This window comes from Myripristis murdjan, chromosome 3 (assembly GCF_902150065.1).
Source record: "Myripristis murdjan chromosome 3, fMyrMur1.1, whole genome shotgun sequence".
In the NCBI taxonomy this organism is placed as follows: Eukaryota; Metazoa; Chordata; class Actinopteri; order Holocentriformes; family Holocentridae; genus Myripristis; species Myripristis murdjan.
The window spans coordinates 14,047,102-14,068,727 of record NC_043982.1 but is presented as its reverse complement, the minus strand read 5'-3'; the positions used below and the strand labels follow the sequence as shown (position 1 = coordinate 14,068,727).

Genomic DNA, 21,626 nt, shown 5'->3' with positions numbered 1-21,626 from the left:
AATGTATAATCCAAAGTGTAGACAGAATAGCAAAACTCACTGATTGTAAAAAGGGCATTAAATTTCGTCCCATTTAGCTCTTTAAAAAAAAAAAAAAAAAATCAGGTTTTAATAATCAGTGCAACTATTTGGGGTTGACATAAAATCTACAAACTCCAATAGTGGTGTAAAAAAATAAGGACTTGTATAATGACTTAAATATACAATTTGCATTAAAATAAACAATCTAATGTTAACACATTATTTTAACTGACATTACTTTTATATTTCAGACCACATCATTAAAAACAAAGGTGGAGCTACCTTGCCATTCAAAATGCAGTGTTTTACGGCAAATTTTTGGTGAAACCTTCCATCTTCCACTTTAAATCAAACTGAATTTTTTTTTTCTATTAAAAAAAAGTCTTTTGCCATACACGCTGAATTTGCACTCAAAGGAAACACCACTCAGAACCCACAACCAAGATTAAATGACAAAAATTCTTGGTACATTTAGTTCAAAATAAGACTTGGGGTGTCTTCTGCAGTCAGTACTTTTCTTGTATTTTTTTTTTAACTTCAGAAAATAATTTATACCCATGTTTTATATCACACTATGCAAAATTAAACTGCTACACACAGGTTTTATAATAAATCATGCCCAGAGAAAAAGGCACCGTTCACCAATTTAATTTGACTTCAAACTACATTACATCAATTAAATACAGGCATTTCATTTGACAATTTATTTGCTAAAAATGCCGGAAAGAAAAAGAAATGGCAAAATCTACATTACAACAGATTTAGTTCTGGGTGTAAACATTATGATTCGCTAACAGGATCGCAGGGAGCTCCATCTCCTCAGTCCTATACAGGCCGGGACAAGTGCAATACCTCTAGGTACACAGCATTGCTACTTATCCCCACCTGCACAGGAAGGGACAGCGAGATATCTAAAACACCATGCATATCCAACTCTGTTCTTGTGATATTGCAGAAGTGACCACACAAAAATAAACACCATACCATTAGCATATTCAATACATACAAAAGAAGCAGGTCTTTCAAGTGCAGAGCTGTTGGTCAACATGGAGGGCATCAACCTAGTCAGTTTTGCATGGATTTGCACAGCGAACCTCAGTTAAAGCTGAATGCAAACCAGCAAAACTGACCAGGAATAATGATAAACAGCCAACCTTCTTGTGATTAGGGCTGCTGGGGCTTGAGAAAGATGCAATTAGTTAGAAGTACTTCAAGTGCTTACATTGCAGTAGATTGGAGAAAAACACTACCTGCACTATAAGCACTTTAGCACTGCTGAAACTCTGAGGTCATTGGACGAGAGCTGGCAAACAATCCTGGTTTCAATGTCATGTAAACGGACATATTTTATGGAATCGGGTTGTGGGCACAGTGACACCCAGCACTCCAAAAACCGGTCATCTAAACAGGTGGAGAGCAAGCAGGCCACCATCAGTTTTGCATAGATTTGCACAACTCATCTATTCTTGTAGTGCAACTATGCAAAACTAGCAGAGAACTGCGAGATATTTAGCAATAAGCCAAATTAGAAATTAGAATGTCAGGTGGCGCATATCACAGCCCCTTATGCCAGAAGGAGCACTTAGGGCAGTAGGTGCTAGTCTATTTCACTATCTGCACTAGATGCACCTTAGCACAAAGACAGTACTTCAAATGAAATATACCATCAAAGAAATTGCAAATCATTGTCAGGGTATTGCTATAAGTGCCTCCACTGCAGTAGGTATTGCATAGTACTACCTGCACTGTAAGCACTTTGACAATACAAAGACAGCGTCTCTGCTGCATCTGTCAAACATCCAAGGGAAAGATGATATTTCCATGGGACAGAATACAGCCACTCCAATCCATGATGTAATTTTGTCCTGGTCACTTCATTTCAGCAGCAACCTGCAATCAAACAAAGTACACTACATATTATACATCAACATGGGTTTCCAAAACTGCAACAAGTTACATACTTTACCAACAACACTGATGGCGTATTCTTTAAAACACATGTTTAACAGGCTGTTTGAGATTGCCACCATCGGTGATGTACATCATCAGTACCGGCAGCTCAACGATTAGATTTTGGTTTTGATTAAAAAAAATATATATATATGTTGTGATTATTAAGTACCACGAGGTCACTGGAAGAGAAAACATGAATGAGTTGCGCAGCCTGCGGCCCGCGTTCCCTGCGACAGGGCTGCGCATGCGCACCAGAGTGCATTGGCTGAGTGTTGTTCACCCCTCCCCCACCGTCTTTTAACATGGCGCCTCGAAGTGCGCCAACCTTAGCGTAAATGACTTTAAAAAGAATCAAATTGATTTCAAACGTAGCATCACACATTAAAGTTACAGTTGCACAGTGTTTCTTTCACAGAAATGCTGCGGTCTGCCATCTGGGACTTCCTAGAAAGCAGGGCTGTCGTCCGTGTGCGGACGGAGGCTAGCAGCTCCACAGCAGCAGTGCGCTGCGCTGGCTGGGCAGGTAGCAGGCTGCGAGCTAAACACAACTTGGTATTAGCCTGACAAAAACATGGCAAACCATCTGCATTTGAAATGTCGCAGTCACTACAGTTATCACCAACCACGCTGGGTGTAACAGAGGAGCAGCCAGTGTGATTTTCAGTGAAGTAGCAGGCTAAATTTCTGCTTTGCTAACAAAACTGAAATCGAGTTTGACGACACGGACTAGCTATCCACCATTAGCTTAGCCACAACAAACGACCACACGGTTGTTTGAAAATACACAAGCGTGTTGTTTGTCCTGTTGGGCTGGCTGGCTTTGATGAGACGTTTAATGTTGTGTGGGGCTGAGCGCACTCCTGATGCAGGCGTCCGGCTTTACCTCGTACAACAAGCACAAGTTATGTAGCTAGCGATGCTAGGCTAGCCAGCTAAAACGCGCGGCCTAAAACTGCCCCATGTGCTGCTGCTTTGTTCTGGGGGGCACTTTAACTCACACACCAGTGCACTCGAGATTGAGCAGCAAACTAACCAGATTTACAAACTTACTTTTCAAAATTCGGACGATCGCCCTCACACGAAACGGGGGGAGATTACGGAGAGGGCAGATGTTTTTCAACTAGTTAGTAAAGCGCAGCAGAGAAAGCTCAGGACAGCTTTTCAAATCTCCCTCATTCCCTCAATGGTGGAGCAGAGGGGGCTGCCATGCGCCTCACGTTACACTGTTTTCATCGCCAACCTATCAATTATGGGTAAATGTTTAGATATTTTTTTACTAGCAGCGCATTAAGACACGGAAAAACACCCCTAAAACGCAGCCGTGCGGTATCCAAATGGCAGAGCAGAGATTACCAATAATCAAAAATCGACTTCAGTGCCGATAAACATGCGCTCAGTAGACACTCACCAGCGAAATCCACCATCTTCGCTCACTTGCTTGGGCTACCATGTACTCTTACCGACAAAGAGAGAAATAATACGTAACTATTCCGAAAACTTTTTAACCGGCGGATAAAAAGGAAATGTAAAGTAAAAGCCGAGCCGACCGTGTGTTAAATCAGACCACGGCTAGGTTTAGTAAAAATGACTGAAGGATTAGGAAAGTGGCGCGAAGGCGACCAGTTGGTAACCATGTGGGTGAATGAAGGGCGGCTCCCACTGAACGTAAATATCTAGCTACAACCCCCAACTCCCCTATTAGCATACATAAACTACGGTACTTCCGACCCACATCTCCAACCAAACAGCCTCCACCTATCCCGAGGAAGAGGAGGCAGAGGAGATGGAGGGGCACTGCTGCCTTCATCATCCCCCCCGAAAGGAGCCGACAGAGCTGGAAAGCGGCGATTGTCGGTTTCCACACATGCACAGCCTATAGGCCATTAAAGTTTTGCACAAATGGCAAAAAAAAAAAAAAAAAAAGTAAAATAACGGATGGGATTCAAGCGCTGCATCAACACAATGGCGTCCGAGTTGGGAGTGACTTTATTCTTTAGGTGTGAATGGTCACTAAGCCAAGACAGATTTAACGTAATTTTTAATTTACCTGTTGCTAATCCAGTTGCCATAAATTAAAACCATCCTAACAAACGTAAGACTAAGTTGTTTTAGTTGAATATATAACTATCTATCTGTATGTCAATATCTAAATCCGTTTATTTGTTCATATTTACATTTTTCTCTCTGCACACACAATGGCTAAAGAGAGAAAGGGGGGAAATTTAGTCAAATAAATGCATTTTATATATTTACATCAAATATTGCATAAAATATGTTTTTCTTATTATTACCATAAATAACTTATAAGTTTACAAGAATAAATTGATGAGGGATTGATTTTAAAATTTACCCTAAAATGTGATTTACATTTGTTCTTTGTATGTTTTTTGAGTTTAGTCCAGTAGTGGATATGAAGAAGTGTCTGTCCAACATAAAACTAATTGGAGCCAAACTTTAAAGTCTAATCTGTTATTGTCTGCAAAACTATTTTGAATTTATAGGGCAACTATTGTAGAGCTTGTTTAGTGCTGTAGGTACATTTTCTACATCTGAAGAGTTAACAGATTCTGAATTCCCAAAGTTTAAATCTGGTTTGTTTTTCTGAATTTAACTTTTGAAATTAATCATTCATGTTTAGAAAAACTTAATACTTACAGAAATTGTACACACAAAAAATCTACTCACAAGAATTTCTTTCATAATCTACTTTCAAAGAGTCTCAGTTACTCAGATAAAGCTAATGTCTTGGAAATATACATTACAGATATGCAATATGTAAAATGGCAAAAACACAAAGATTAAAAAATGTTTTTGTTGAAACTTTCATTTAAACAATTGTTTCTCACATTAATTAGTATTTAAACATTGCCATTTTTCAAAAATTTAGCTTTTTCACTCACAAACTATTTATTTGTTTTGTTTTCTTGCAGTACTTTGACTGGATAAAACAATGAATGTAATTGTAATTAAATGTCATTACTAAACTATGTGTGTGTTATGGATTAAAACTGAGGTTGAATTCCACACCACAACTCACCTGAATAATACAGAACAAATTCAGTGGATATTTATAAGATCTGACGGAACTCAAAGTGGCTGGAGACTTTACAGCCAGTATCTTGAAACATGCATTTTGCAGTTACACCACAAGAGATGAACAGTCATGTAGAAGTAGCTAATGCAACAAATTCTGGGCCTTGTGACAAGATGTGACTCAGACGCCCGAGCCACACTTTTGATGCTTCTAGTTAAACCTGGAGTCTCCGAGCCCTTCAGGAATAGTTGCCATTTAGATGTGTGGAAGTCAGAATGATTGAAATCCGGGGTCAAAGATTGTTCCAATTATATGCCAGGGGTGGTGGTGGTATACAGCAGCAAAAAGGGAAATTTCAGCTGTTGTGTGCAACTCTCCTTTTATGAAAGGTACAGTGATTTGTGGCCACTTAAACATGAGTATATAATCTGCAGAAAATCCCTCCCTTTTCCATGTTTTGGGGACATGATCAGGACCTTGGATTTACAGTTTGTTCAAGAGGTGATACATGAACAGAAAACATTTTTCGAAGGTCTTGATCATTTTACAGGTTGTAAAAGTTTAGTCCATTTTCACCTGACTTAAAATCAACACAGTAACTGAGATCCTGAACTTCATCAGTCATTTGGACACAATTTCAGCTACTAAAATGAGCTTCCTTTTGGGTTTTGGTAATCCCTCTGGTCATCTCTTTGTTCATCCCACAGAGTTCAAGCAAGCTCAAATAGATAATAATAAAACATGCAACAACAGCCGTTACATTCATATTTGAGATTCATGACAACCCCACAGTCATTAATATAATGCTTAAAGTTCATTCCCATCTTTTCCCTCACAACCACACCTCTTGAGTGTTTAAGAGTTTAGTGGTAGTTTGATAATAATTTCCCCCCTTTGTTATTGAGAAAAACACAGTAGTAATATGGTGTGTAGAAAAGTAACAAAAATTTACTACTTACTGTATATATAACTTATTTTTATTCTTATTTATTCTTATCTATATTGTAATTTATCTTTTTATTTTTTTGTTCTTTATTATTACATGTTTGCACTAAAAGGAGCTGCTCTTAATCTCATTGTACATGTGTATAGTGACAATAAAGGCATTCTATTCTATTCTATTCTAAATTTAAAGTGGTAAAATGGAAGGTGCTGAAATCACCACATTATTTGATAGAAGGCAGGATCCACTGATGACGTGAGGTTCGGGTATATTAACATCTGCTGGAATCTGTTAAATGCTGCCAACACCGGCAGAGGTACAGTATGGCAGCTGGCCAGCAGAGGGAACTAGCAAACTGAATACTGTACGACATCAAGACGTGATATATTATTCTTCAACTGTAAGGGGAAGCTTTAACCTCAACTTCCCCATCTCTGTAGTTTCTGTTGTTTTTATAAATCATCTCTCTTTGTGCAAGCCACACACAGTTTCAGAGAAGAGATGGAAGTCATGTTTTCAGTGACGGCAGTTTATCAGTGTTTTAGACTTGACAATCGCTTCATGTGAAGTCTTTATGTGCTGCATGCTGGCGATACAGGAGAAATGTTGTTTTTTCACACTAGTAAAAGGTGTGTGTGATTGTGGCTGGGATTCACGCTCTTCCACATGATTCTCCAGAGCTATACCAAGATCTTTGGACAAAAAAAAAATAAATACTGTTCACTCTAATCCACTTTTATGTGAAGCCCTGTTGTGAGTGGGAGCGCTCAGTCATGACCCCCAACCCCCCACACAAAGCTGGTGGCGGGGCCAGTTCCTCTGCATATGGAAGTGAAGTGGGGGTGGGTGGACTAGGAAGGTTGTAGACCTCACATCTTCCCATGGGGTCAGATAGAGCTTATGGCTGTCCTTATTAGAAACCACCCCATCCCTCCCCCACCAAAAAAAACCCTCCCTGCTTTCAGCACAAGACGGTGCCAGCTCTTTTGGGATAAGAAAAGGTGTCCAAGCCGCAAATGCACTGGTCGTCTCTTAAGACAGGTGACATTGTGTGAGACAAAGCTGAAGGAAGAGCAGCAGGGATGAGCAGCACATGTGGATGTAAATGTGTTCTTGGAAATTTTAGATATATTTTAGAATAGATTGTAAAAGTCAACCACACAAGCTATTCACTGGGAAAATGTATAATGTGAAATACTATGCATGAAAGACTTGTTGAAATATTCACGTTTATGCCTGAGATCCAGAACATCCCCTCTGGTGCCATGCTACTTCTGCCCCCTTTTTTTTCTAAAAAGGTCTACCAGAGCCAGACTCCTCCCACAACAGGGGCCAGGAGCCTGGGGGTCTCTGTTTTGTTCTTCCTATAGAAGCCTGGCTACCATTGTCTCTCCATGACCCCGAGGTCAACTGAACTCACCTCGCCCTACCATGGCCCATTCAGCTGTGAAGCCTCATATAGGACAAAAGCATCTCACAAGAGCAAGTATCACTTCAAGCAAGGGGGTGGGAAGAAACACACCCAGACAACGAGCAAGTTCTCTAATGTTTCAGACTCACTGGCTAATATGTTTGATATTGTTTTCACGATATACCAGCAGCTATGGTGCAAGCGGTTCAAGGTGATTAAAGCTGATTTCCAACAAATGAAGTTGAATTAATTTTGGTTTGGATTACAAAATATTTAAGTGACATGAAGACTTCCCCTACTGAAAAGATAATAGTTTTAGTTGGCCATGAGACATTGCTCCATCACAGAGGTCAGTGCATGGCTTTTCAGGAGATTATTAGCTGATATCTTTAGATAAAGAGCACTCTTTACCTTGGTCGGCTTGATCTGAGCCTGTTGAAGAGGGTTCATGCATCTAAAATGAAAATTTGCAATGGGTGTTGTGGCAAAATACAGGAAAAATAGTCCGTTATTCGCTGTTTTGCATCTTACAAAATAGCATACATTTTTTGTTGAAAACAAGACAGTTAAGTTTTACCTGCAGTGTGTATCTTTTTTTTTTTTTTTTTTTTTTTTTTTTTTTTCAATGCACAAAACACACATCCTGTAGATCTTCCAGACTGGCTCTTACACAAGCCCCTGCTATGAGAGGCAACAGTGTCCCTGGTGGTGGAGAGAGCTCATAGAGGCTGACAGGTTGAAAATGTGAGGCATGATGTGGCTGAAGAAGCATGAAACATGTTCACCCACGGATACCAAGCGCAACACCACAGGAGAGACCTTGAATAGAATTAAGTGTGGTGTGATTTCGAGAGGAATAACTGTCATGAGGATTTTCTTTACATTAGCAGATAGCTGTCACAGGACAGGCTCACTCCAAAAAAAATAAAAAAATAAAAAATGCTTTCCCTTGTATGTTACTATTACAGCCACATTTTCAAGGGTAAGAAAGTCCTGTAGAAGAACCAGCTTTGATTTTTTAACCCCCCTCCTCTGCTAGATGAAAGTTTTCATCAACAAATAAATGTTTTACCCATGAAATTCATTTATGATAGTGCAAGTAATTTGTTTACATTATATGGAACTCTATCCATTGAATCCACATCAAGGTTATTCCAATATGCACTCAATGTAAGTTCCACAATGTAAGTTCTTGATATACAAATTAAGAACATTAACATTACGTTTTTGTGGAGGATCAATTTATCGCGCGTTAAAAGCAAAGCATGCAGTTTGGTCTTGTGGTGTATTTATACTGTTGATGCACAGTTTGTCTTAAAAAGCCAGTTACTGTGATGTACGGCCTTTTATGTTTGAATTGACAAACTGTCCCAAAGCCTGTGACACAAAGCTGTTTCTGTGTACTGGTTTGTATGGTTCCTCTCTTTCCTGTTACTTGGAAAGATTATAAAATATCACTTGAAAGTTCCCACTTTCGTACCAACAAAGTCAAACTATAGTTTGCTTTATGTCGCCGTTTTTTTTTTTTTTTCTCCCGTCCATCCAGTCTGAGACGTGGTGAGACGTTTGTTATGGCGCTGTTCACTGCAAACAGAATGACAGTCACTATCCCAGGGGTACCATTAGAAGTGGAGTGAACAGACATGCATAAATGGTTAATGTCCTCCGAGCAATGCTGAATTTAATATATTCTAACCAAAAATATTTCAGAGAACTAACAGTTTTCGGATTTTCGGTCCCAGTCTCTTCAAACGCAGCTGAAACTTGCACCGGGGGAGATGTTTTAAAGTTTTGTAGCCATTTGAGTTTACAGCCATGGAGTCATTCTGTTACAAAAAAATACTGAAATAGGACTGTGATGGCAGTAATGTCAGTAATTGCCAGTCGTTCTGTGTACTGTGGTTGCTCAGTGTTGCTGCCATGAATTGTGTCTTTTTTAAAACTTGTTTTCTAATAACAAGGACAGCTGAAGGACTGTGCTTGATTTATTTACAGTTTATTCTGTGATTCAAAATTTCATTATTATTTTTATTGTTTCATCATCTTCATTTCTTTGTCTTTTTCTCCATTCATTCTTTCCTCCCTTCTTGTGGGCTTTGGAAAGCAAAGGCAGAGAGCATCATGAGCAGTGAGATATTTTCTGATCTTGCTATTGCTGATGTCACACATTAACAAACCTACCCACTCTGCAAAACCCTCGTTTCAAGTGTAAGGGTGTAAGGGTTCTGTGTTTCTGCACAGAACCCTGGTTATAAACTATCTTTAACTAACTAAATGTAACTAACTAAATGTAAGGATACATGAAGGCTGCATGTTTCCTGCAGTGGTAAAAAGATGAAAACTGACCAGAAAGTTTCACTGTGGAATCCATCAAAATGATTCTCAAAAAAACACGATTTGCAACTGAATTAACAGCATTTTAATTGAATTATACAAAATTCAACTGTGAAAATGTACTTTTAAGTGCTAAATAATTTAATGTGTTATATGTGCAATATAATTTCTGTATCAGATTTACTCAATAAATAAAACAAATTACATGATATTTACTGTACACATGAAGCAGCCATAATTATGCGGTGGCAGCCGGAAAGCACTGCTTTTAATAATGGAAAATGTTTTCTTTGAGAAAAAAAAAAGAAACATGTTTATCAATTAATTACTGAAGGCTCCCAAACATTTCTAACTAAGCAACTAAATAGCAATGATGACCTTCATTAATTACTGAACAGCCTACAATGAAAACAACAGACTCTCCTGCCTGATTCTCATCAGCTGCATTCATAATTCTCTCAAGAACAATAAATGTTTCAACGGCATTTTGTGCACTCAGTGCAGCCTGACACAAATAAGCAGAAGACTGGCAGCTGTCTGCCAAAGCATATGGTCAGCACAGCTCAGCTCTCAGCTCTGCATGTGGCTATACTCTGCACGCCTTGAAAGAGTGCCATCAGCAGTCGACTGCAAACTTCACCACTGTGGCCTGAATGCGTCCTCAGCAGAGCAGATCCAGGACAGCAGCGTGTTTGCAAAAGAGTGCCACGAGAGCAAAGCGCATTAGACTTTGTAGTAGATGTTAGTGGGACTCTGGGGTGGTATCTCCTGAACTATATACACAGGGGCCCCGTAGTCACTGCTCACACGTTCATAATGATGACAGAGCATGCTGTCTGAAGCCCGCAGTGGAAAGACGACATCGCTGCGGTCTGAACCGTTGTTGTCGCTGCTGACGCTGTCCCGCTTGGGCACAGCTAAGGTGTTGAGGGACAAGGAGGCGGACTGCTGGCTATCTGGGGCAGACTGACGACGGTGGTACCTCCACAGCAGGGCCAGCAAAATCATGACGACCAGAATGAGGATCACGCTGCCACAGACAACCCAAATGAATAATCCTGGCTGTGAGCCATCGCTGTCACTAGTGTCACCAGGGGCTGTTTGTCCTGCTTCTGAGCCTGTCTCCATCACAAGAGACCAGAGAGAGAAAAGAGAGAAAAGAGATGGGTGAGTCAGTGAGGACATGCAGATAATAAAAGAAAAAAAAACTGGACATGGAGACTTAAAAACAACACTGCTCAGTTTGTGGCCGCGTGCTGCCCCATCTGTATTCATTAACCTGAAAATTGTTCTCCAAGCTAGAGACAGTGTCATTGTGGTAAACAGCTCGGAGCCTCTCGCTGACACTGAATGGAGGAATGACTCATGATCATTCAAAGTTTAATCTACAAGTGCGCTTTAAATTATGGAAATGGTATCGATCTGAATACATAAAGTGGTCTCTGACCCCAGAATATCACCCCTAGATACAAATGCGTATGTTTTTAGTTTTTCTGTTTTGTACTGTTCTTTTCAAATTTATCCTCTATGGAAATGTAAATCAGTGGGATATCATAGTTATTAGGAGGTAGGAGAAATTCTTTCTGGAGCATAACAGAAATTGAAGAATAAGGGGGATAGGTTTGCATTGTGTGCAGGCAATATTTTTACATACCCGTTTTGCTTTTCATGTCCTTCTCCTTCACAAAGGGGTCTTTGGCCCTCGACTTTGGTTGTTTGGGTGGGAATCTGGTTGGGGATTCCTGGAGGACTGAAGGTGGGTCTGAAGAACCTGAAACAAGGCAAGATGGCTGAGAAGCACACGGACATGCAAACGTCAACAACTCTACATCCATCATATTTATCATACCCCCGGCCACCCATCAAAAGGCTAAATTCAAAAGAAATCTCCTGTCTGTTTGCTGTTTAAAAAACATATAACTTGCAATTCTGGGCCCACCCCATTGGTTGGTGGTGTATTTTATATTTCCTGAGGACAACTGGTCAAATGTGGAAAATGTGACACTATGCTCAAATATTTCCAATTAGAGTTTGATATCAACAGCAAATGTCAGGTTGATCATTTTGCACCGATATTCATCACACAAAGAGAAATCATCATAGCGGAGGAAGCAGTGCCACTTTCACCACCAAAAGTAGCTTTAATAAATCATAATCCAATGAAGCCACAAGACACATTTTGTTTTGAATGACAATGCCTAATTCTTATTTTGTTTGACTGGAAAAAATCACTCTCTTGTTCGTACTGTGCTGTCACCGTGATTATTCTTTACGTGACCCACAGGGCAGTGAAGCACATCTACATCTGTGTTCTGAGGGTTTTCACAGGGCATTCTGGGAAACATACAAAATCATTAGCTAAAGGAGAAACAGATGAGCAAAACTGAAGGGAAGTGGCTATAACAAAAGGTAAATTACAACAATTCTTCACAAAATAACTTGTATAAGGTCTCATTGGTGTCTTTGGAAGGTTACCAGCCATATACAGTTGATCCAACAACTGCTGATATACATGCAAAAACATTTGATTAAACTAGGAATAAAACCACATAATAATAATTTTCCTCTTGAATTATGTTTTATTTTTATTTGATTTTTAATTATTTGTTGTTGTTGTTGTTGTTTTTACCTTGCATTGCATCTACTTATTTTGTTCTAATGTCATCATATTTGTTCTCAAGCCCCCACCTCTCACCATGAGAGTTTTACAGGACATATCTACAGCAGATCACATCCCGAGAGGAACATTTCACTCAGCCAACAATGCGGTAGAGGACTCATAAAGATGCATTATGTGAAAGCCCCGTCATGCTATACATTTTATAGCGCTGACTTTGGAAATAAATGAAAACAGTTGGAACATAATGTGCTGTGGTTGTTTCAGCATGGCATGTTTAAAAGTATAGTGTAAAATGTGCATGCATGTTACTTTTGACAGTGTTGGTACTACACTGTATCTATCTATTGTATCTATTAATTTCTTTAGTTTTTAAAATGAAATCCTCAAAAAGTTAATTTTAACCCATTACTCCTTCCTCCATGAAACATTTTTGACTGTGAACATAATACAGAATCATGCTATTTATAAAATTCTGCCCTAGTTGGCTTAAACTTAAACTAGAAAGTACTCAGCAGTGTGTAAACCTCCACAACACCATGCAACTGGCAAGATATGCCAGGTCCACATGTTGAGTATTCACCCAAAATTAATCCCTCCCACCGTCACACACCCCTTTAGCCAATAGGTGTGAACGGTGAGTCACTTCTTCCTTGCCTCATGACCAACCTTTCCACAGTTTCATGGCGTTGATTGAATGCTTTTTGAAGTTGCATGGCTTTTTATGTGAAGCCATGCCAGCTGTGATACCTCTCTCTGGCTAATCAGTGTGAAAAGTGAATCACTTCTTCCTCGCCCCAAACCTTCCCACAAAACTTTTAGAGATAGCCTGCTGATAAACAGACAAAAACAACATGAAAAGTACCTCCTACACTACAATCAGGACATGGATAGAAAAAAAACACAGACAAACCCATCGTGAGTAAAGAACAAGCAGTTGACATGGTGCTCTCGTGTAAATACCTAGGACCACATGTGGATAACCCACTGAAGTGGAAGGAGACAACTCAGTCGCCACAAAAAAATGTGGACATTTTATACTTCTGCAAACCAAGGACATTTTAAAAAGTCACATTTTCAAGCTTCGTGACGCAGTATAAAGCAAGAGAAAACGTGATGTTAGGAGGTAGACAGCAACATCAGCAGAATTTTGCTTCTGCCGACCAGGATTGGAGCCGCAAGTCCTTCAAGAGCCGTTGTCAGTTTTAGATAACATTAGCTCACTAATATTAACTAGAACCTTTTCCTAACCATAACCAAGTAATTTTTGTGGCTACCAAAGCTAATGATGCAAGCAAAAGTGGCTTAAGTGATGAGCCAGTATTAACTACTGTGTGTTCACGCATGCATTGACGTAGGTTCCACCACGTTTGGCTTTAAGTCTAAATGTTCATATGCAATACATTTTTTGATTTAGAAATTTTGACACTGCAGCGTATTTGTTGATTTGCAGAAATGTAAAATGGCAACATTTTATTCTGGAGATTGCATAAATCGGTGCTAAGAAGACCAGGCCGGGCTGCAGCTCAAGTCAAGTTTGAAGTCAGCAGGCCTTTTCTACATGTCTTTTATCCAAGTGTTTTAGAAAATATTCTGTTCTATGCTGTTGTCTGTTGGGGAGCAGCCTAACAGCTGAGGGCAGGAATAAGATCATCAAGCTGTCAAAAATACAGCATCCATTACTGGTCTTACCCGATACTCCTCTGAGCATACAACAAGAGGGAACGTCGCCCGGTGTTTTTAATGATGATGTACCCAACGTTTTAAAGATTCATAAAGTGTTCTTGTGGTAAGTCTTTTGCACCTGCAGCAGTTAAGGTTTTTCAATGAACACTGCTGATGAAAGGATGAAGCTGATGTCTACTTTTTTATGTTAAAGGGGTTTTTTAGGGAGTTGTTCCTCATCCGATGTGAGGGTCTAAGGACAGAGGAAGTTGTATTCCGGTAAAGCCCTTTGGGACAAATTTGTAATTTGTGACTCTGGGCTATATAAATAAATAAAACTGAATTGAATTGAATTGAATTGTCGATTTATTTCACACTGTTATGGAATTACTGATGTAGCATACTTTTTCTGCTGTTATTGATTACATTGGGATATCTGATATCTGATTACATTGTTGTTACAACAAAGCTGCAAGCTCCTCCACTCTATGATCCTGCCTTGTGATGGTGTGACTGTGATTTTATTACAACTTAAGACTCAACGCTTTCTCTATGCCTTGTGTGCATTGTGGCAAAGCAGTTTTCTCCCTTGGGAATTAATAAAGCATACTGTGTTATATTGTATGCTAAATGATGAGTACAGAGTTAACAAATGCTTTTCTGGCCCACTATACTTTAACGTTCTGGTATGCACATACGCTTAGTTCACCATTTATTAACAATGAATTCATCATTTTTGAAGAACACTGTTTGGCATTAAATGAAGCTGAAACAAAATCTCTTTTTAATTTAAAAAGTAATTGTTTCATTCATAATTTTGTGATAAAGTCTACTTTAAAATGATCCTAAATATGTTGGGAGTGATTCTGACTGAAACAGATACAGTGTAAAAGTTTACTTCTTCATATAAGCAGGTTCTTATCAAGTTAAAAGACAAATAACACCACTTTTATGAAAATGTGATTCAAATAACATGATGTTTCTATAGGAATATTATTTTATTGAAATAGTGTAGTGATTTTTCATCAGGGCATTCAAGGTAATGACATGGAAGAGGTTCAGGCTCTTGTTTATTAGGTTAGAATTTTAAAATACAGAAATAATAAAATATCTGCTCTAGCATTGAGATTAAAAAAACACTATTGATCGCCATGTAGTCCAAAGAGACTGCATCCTACACTGATGCTACGAAGCTGCCAGTGGTTTAAATTAGGAATATATTATTGTATGAACACATTAAAATTCTCTCTCTCTCTCTCTCTCTCTCTCTCTCTCTCTCTCTCTCTCTCTCTCCCTCTCTCTCTCTCTCTCTCCCTCACACACACATACACACACACACACGCACACATAAACATTACAAAATACTTACTCTGTCCCACTCTCAGCACCAGCTTCATGGATTTGGTTCTACACACACCTCCATCAGTATTATCCAAACCTTGCAAAGAACTAGTAGAAGTGGCTGAAGGGGAAACAAAGAGACAGTTTGAAAGTTCAATACACTTAGTATAATTTGCAAAGCTAGTGCTTTTTGTGTAGTCACAATAATGCAAACCATCAAGCAACACTCTTTGAGGACAGTTTATACACACCGGGGTGTATTACCATATGTTACATTACACAGGCAAAAATGTCATACAGACATGACACAAACCATTGTGTGTAAATCGTCACACACACAAAACATAAACACTATCAAAGATGAAGCACAGGAGAGACCGGGTATGGGTGTAAACTTTTTGCTTCAGCCTTGTAACTCACTGAATTTTTAAGCTGGAGTTCTCCAACGTTTATACAAAGTCCCCACATTCGTTTGCTACAAATGGCACCAATTGTAAACTTTGAAATAATATCACAGACCTCGTGAGGTGATGTCCAATATATTTAGGTCAGAAAAAAAGGAAAAAAAAATAAAATGAACACAGCTCTCACTTAGCATGGAACTCAAGTCTGCACAAGTCCTGTGTGATTATGACATCCACCACCTCACCTACATCCTAACACAGTCCATTTCACTTGCTTTATACTATGTCACAAAACTTGAAAACAACATTTTGTCCTGGCAACCGGCTGGTTTTTTGTTTGTATTTGCATGTAGGGGGGTGGGTTGTAACACTGATGTGTTGCATCCCATCCCACCCCCTGTCAGCCAGCTGTATTAGCATAGTGTTTTGAAATTATGAGTACTAAAGAAAATATAGTCTTGGTCTCTTGGTCTTTCAGTCGTATCTTATCCCTGATTGGTGGACTTGTTGGTGTTACAAGTCTCTCCATGTTACAATCATAGTCCCTAAGTGCAGTGCCTTTTTTGGAGGGGGGTGTATTTTAGTCGCTGAAACATGTCTTATTAAACACACTAGACACTAAAACACACACTAAAGACTATACACTAGACACACTCAAAATGCACTAGTGTAGCACAGGAGATTTAAACACATTCAAAACCTCACGCAAATGCAAATCCTCACATTCACATATAGGCTACACACATCCAACAAGAACTCTTTCTGCCACACACACACACACACACACACACACACACATGCACGCACACTCACACACACATGTAGACTTGTTAGGAGCATTTAGGTCAGATAACAACGTCTCACAGGCTACAAGCTATGTAGCCATGAAAGCTCGCGTCAAATCTGCCTGATGTTGTAAAAGCCTTGTGTGATTTGGGGCATGTAAGCCCCTGGAATCACACTGGCCTGCCAGCGCGAAGTGTGCTGTCAGAACAGAGCGAGGTAGATGAGGGGTGAGGCTACATGGTAAGACTTGCTCTCAATCTCACGCAACACTTGGCACTAAGATGCTGGTTAACCAACAGTGGACCAGTAACGAGGCCACATTTGATTCTCATGCGAACTGACAAAATGGGAGGGAGTGGAGGATGATGGAAAAAAACATAACCTTCGATGAAATAGATGCAAACGCTCCTCCACCTGTAGCAACCGGCAGCTTCAGCTAATTTTTACAGATCCTATTGATCGATTTAGATGTAAATGTTGTCACACAAAAGCCATGGCTCAAGACAGATATTATTTTGTAGTGACGGCTGCGGGGTCACACAGAAGGTACAACTCACAGGTGATATAATAGTCCCTTCCCTTGAGGAACTCCAAACCCCAGAGGTTGGGGCTGAACTCCTGAAACTTGAAGGTGAACTTAACATCCCTGTGGGGTTTGTCACAGTTGAGCAGAGGAGTGTCTGACTTGTCGATGGTGCAGCTCTCCATCTGACTGCGGGTTACAAGGTACACGCGGTAGAACTCCTCCTTTCCTCCTGAGGAGACACGGGGACAAATGATGTCCATCTTGTCCCCTATCTGAGGAAAGAGGACCAGACCCCGACCTGGAATGAATCTGAGGGAGAGAGAGAGAGAGAGAGAGAGAGGGAGGGAGGGAGGGAGGTAAACCATCAAAGGAAAAAAAAAGATTTATGAGATGTCATTTCATCCATTATTTAAACCAATGAACCACACTGATACAAGATTGGGAGCCATGTAATTTTTATAGTCATTCTTATAAACTTAACCAACCACCAGTCGGCTATTATGAGCATCCATGCAACATTTTATTGTTTATTGCTATTCACCTACCCTCTAACATCAGATTGATGAATATATTATATCTTACATATTATCGGCTACATCAGTATAATGTGTCAGTGCAACCTGGTTTTGCCTGCTTTAATCAAATCAGCAGTACACTGCAGACAGTGGCAGTGCCCAAAACTTCTGCATCATATTATTGATATGAAATACCAAAAACAGTAGGCTACTATCCTGAATTGCTTACGGAGATGTGTTTTTCATGTGATTCCCAAATTATCAATCATCACTGATGTGACAGCAGCAGAAAGTTACACCCATATCTGAACTGGGAAACTGCACATCTCCACTTACTTTGTATTGGAGCTGTTCCAGTAGATGGACTCCAGAGTGATGGCTCGACAGCAGCAAATGATGGCCAGCAGGATCACGCAACTGTAACTCCATGTGATTTTCCCCATCACAGGAACATGCAGGTACACGCAGGGGAGGGAGGGAGGGGAGGGGGGGCTCAGTATCATAAAACAGAGACAAAGTTAATTACTAAATTAATTTGCCCCTCCGTGTTTTCTGTCTTTCCGCGCATTCTTGAGCGAAATTCCTCCAGTGTGCGAGTTTTCCCCATGCAGTTGGATGAAATGTTCAACATTGTGCGTAACTGGCTGGAGAATCATTCGTGTGACGAAATCCATGAATTGGGGACGGAGATGTGCGGAGTATTTGAGTCGCCAGCTGACTAACTGGTCCGCCCATCTAGTCTCCTGCGGATTGGCTGGCAGCAGCAAAGTAGTGGGGGGAAACCCTAAAGAGCAACGCCCACCCACATATATATATATTTAAAAATGTATTTTCACTGGCATTCATTTGTCATTCCCCCTGTGAGTGAGCCAATCCATTTGCATCAGCTTTAGTTACTACTGATGAATGGAGGCTACTCAGGTCATTAAGATTTCTGTGGGGCAAAAATCACTGGGTTAACTAGGCCCACATTATGCCCATAATAAAGTGGGCACCCTGTAGTGAAGTGGGGCTTAAACTCCTCCACATACCAAGGTGGACAGTTTTATTATTCCCCTCACCAATGTTTCACTTCAGTTCAGATACATTTAAAATGAGGAAGGAAATGAAACTGGTGCGTTTCTCTAAATCCTTGCAGCCTATATTCTCCATTTAAGGAGCCAAGACTGTAATCCCTCATTCTGGGGGAATCTGGACTAATGGCAGTGTGGTTTAGGAGATTAAACTGGGTTTCTGTTACAGGAATAAAGCACCATGAACAAATTACAGCGGATTCACATGCAAATAATGGTGAGGACCTTTCTGCGGAGAAATACACCGTGCAGGCAGCATTTTCCTCATTAAGACTTTCATTAAATCAGTGGTTTGGTTGACCGGCTCTTTTATGGAGAAAGCATCAAATATTCCCTCATGTGAGCAGGGAATCAGAGAATTAATTGTTTATTAGTTTAGAAACACTTTAGAAACACAGTGCAGTCGTAATCAACCTTCACATAGACAGGTTTAAAACATATCATGTCTGTGCATGGAGAAGAACAGAATGTGGTTTTTGGCTTTGATATGCCCTGTATGTAAGTGGAACAAACAAACTCAGATAAATAAACCACAGATGCTTCACTGACTGATGGGTTGATCGATTTTATTTCTTCGTCTTACACTCGGGCTTGCAGGACAAATAATCCACAGGTGACAGAGACATACAGGTCACACAAACACACAACATTGTTGTTTCGCCTTCATATTTTCTGAAGCATGTGTCTCAAGTCGTTTATAGCCATCTAGCGAAGCAAAAAATAGCAGTCACTCTGCTGTAAAGCCCACTTCTCAGCTCATTAAACAAAAGACAGTATGGCCTAAAATTAAATTAATTTTACTTTTGTCCCTTTTCACACATCAGATTCTGCACGTCACAAAGAAACTTTTACTTTCCCTAAGCTCGTAAGAGGAGCTGCAAGACTTTTTGCAGCCTTGTCACTGTTTTGTTATTCTGTTGTTTGGCTGTGGTTTTGTTGTCTCCTTATTGTTCCTTTCTGTGTTTCCACCTTGTCACTCTGCTTCATTTTAAAATTAAGCAATCTCTTGTGGTGCAAACAGATTTGTAGAAGGAGCCAAAACAATTAAGCAAGGCAGTGGACAAATAAGATCTGTTACACAATCTGCATCACCATGAGTCAATATTACAGATGAAATGACAGATGTTAGATATTAAATATCTTAGGGGCACCGGCACCGTCTGCCTACACTGACTGCACTAGTGTCTACCTGCCTTAGTCTCTGAACACTGGGATTGTAAAATTTATTATTTTTTACAGGGATATTACTTTCATTTAATAAATGCTGCTTTAATATGTACCATCATATGGGGTTGATCTCAAATATATATAGCCTACACTACATATACATGTTTATAACATTAAAACACTATTTCATGTCCCATAAATGACTACACATCTTTTCAAATCCAAAAATAATGTCAACGTTATGCTGCCATTAGGCCACATCCTGACAAGGCCAGAGGTCTACAGAGTGAAGCAGAGTAGCTGCTGATAGGATTAACACAGTACATGTGAGTGTGTGTGTGTGTGTGTGTGTGTGTTGTGTGTTGTGTCTATTTTTGCATGTCATATTCCTCAGAAGTTTGATGGCATCTTCCTGCGACAGCAGCCTGAGTCGGTTCATGTGTGGTCTCGCAGAGTGAAGCTAATGCTAACATGGTAGGTGTCTGGTAGAGAACAACCCCTATCACGATTAGCATTAACCTCAACCTGGAGCTACAGACTCAGTAGTTCCCTCATCACCCACAGTCTCACCTTGTTGGCATTGCCATTGCTGAGGCAATGCAAGTGGGTAAGATCTGTCTGGATCCCTGAAACGTCCTGTGGGAGGGGGCAGACACATTGATCACACTTGGAAATGAGACACATGTAATACTTCTGAACTACAGTGTCTAACTAATATATCACAATAATTGGTCCTTGTAGTGATCTTGGAGGGACCCCAGACAACAAAACTGAGAACAAAATTCTGGAGAATGTATTTCAGGAAAACTGAGATGCAATTAATACTACATGAATACTTTACACAACACACAAATAACATAATTAAGATATATCTGTGGGCAAAAACAACTTGACTTTGTTGATGGGTGGTAAAAGGAAGCACACACTGGTATGAAGCAAGCCTGTAAGGTCTTAGATTTCTGTTTGAGCCGTGTTTCTTTCTAAATGCTCTCTAAGCCATAATTCAGAAACCACTGTGCTACTCCCACAAAACTGTACAATTCTCGAACGGGCGAATTACACCAGCGTTCAGGAAAATGTACAACAGTAGCTGACTATTGAGCAGTGGAGGATTTTTTTTTTTTTTTGAACAGCACATGCCAAGCAACTGTAGCCTATGGCTGAGAGTGAAGGCACAAATCCAGGTCGTAATTTTGTCAGTAAGTCTGTGTGTGTGTGTGTGTGTGTGTGTGTGTGTGTTGTAATAGCTACGTACCACCTGTCTCCTGAGGACACCAACAGCACTTCCTCTTTCAGTGCAGGTCTGAGTGAGCTCTCTCTCTTTCTTGCTCTCTGCTTCTCACCCTTCTCTCCGCCCTCTCTCTGTGTGTCTGCCTCTCCATGAGCAGTAAACCAAAAACGGGGTATGACAGTGTTTATATACTTGTACGTGACTCATGTAAAATCCCCCTTTGAATTAAATGAGTCTTAAATCGAAAAGGACATCACGTAACAGATTTGCTCTACTTTTTATGTAAATGCTGCCTACAGCGGCGAGGAAAATTAACTTAATTAAATAAAAAAAATTAATTAAATGAATCAGGTCATTCATCTGTAAGGTCAGCAGTGACTGTGGCTCCCCTTGTGTCACCATTACATTTTTTTGTTTGTTTGTTTGTTTGTTTTTTGTGATGGTGGCATTTAGACTCTATCAGGATTTGTTGATGATTGTTTTGTCAGCCATCATAGATTTGACAGGAAATGAACATGGCTGGGTTAGATAATATCCTGCTTGGTGGAAATAAACTGAAGGGTCATACAGCAAGTGTCACAGCTTCCCTCTGTCTATCACCATGG

The 21,626-nt window shown here is 40.0% G+C and overlaps 1 protein-coding gene and 1 long non-coding RNA gene across 2 annotated transcripts; both read right to left on the bottom strand.

The window, feature by feature from the left end:
* Window positions 1-587: 587 nt before the first annotated feature.
* On the bottom strand, window positions 588-3,600 carry LOC115356870 (uncharacterized). Its single transcript, XR_003928033.1, has 2 exons — window positions 3,383-3,600; window positions 588-1,911 (listed from the first exon to the last, which is right to left on the bottom strand). It is a non-coding gene; the product is annotated as an uncharacterized LOC115356870 (long non-coding RNA).
* Window positions 3,601-10,227: 6,627 nt separating this feature from the next.
* On the bottom strand, window positions 10,228-17,993 carry LOC115355911 (ephrin-B2a-like). Its single transcript, XM_030046835.1, has 5 exons — window positions 17,887-17,993; window positions 17,067-17,344; window positions 15,348-15,440; window positions 11,351-11,467; window positions 10,228-10,814 (listed from the first exon to the last, which is right to left on the bottom strand). Exons 1-5 carry the CDS (start codon window positions 17,991-17,993, stop codon window positions 10,420-10,422), a joined length of 990 nt encoding a protein of 329 aa, XP_029902695.1. The 3' UTR covers window positions 10,228-10,419.
* Window positions 17,994-21,626: the final 3,633 nt, after the last annotated feature.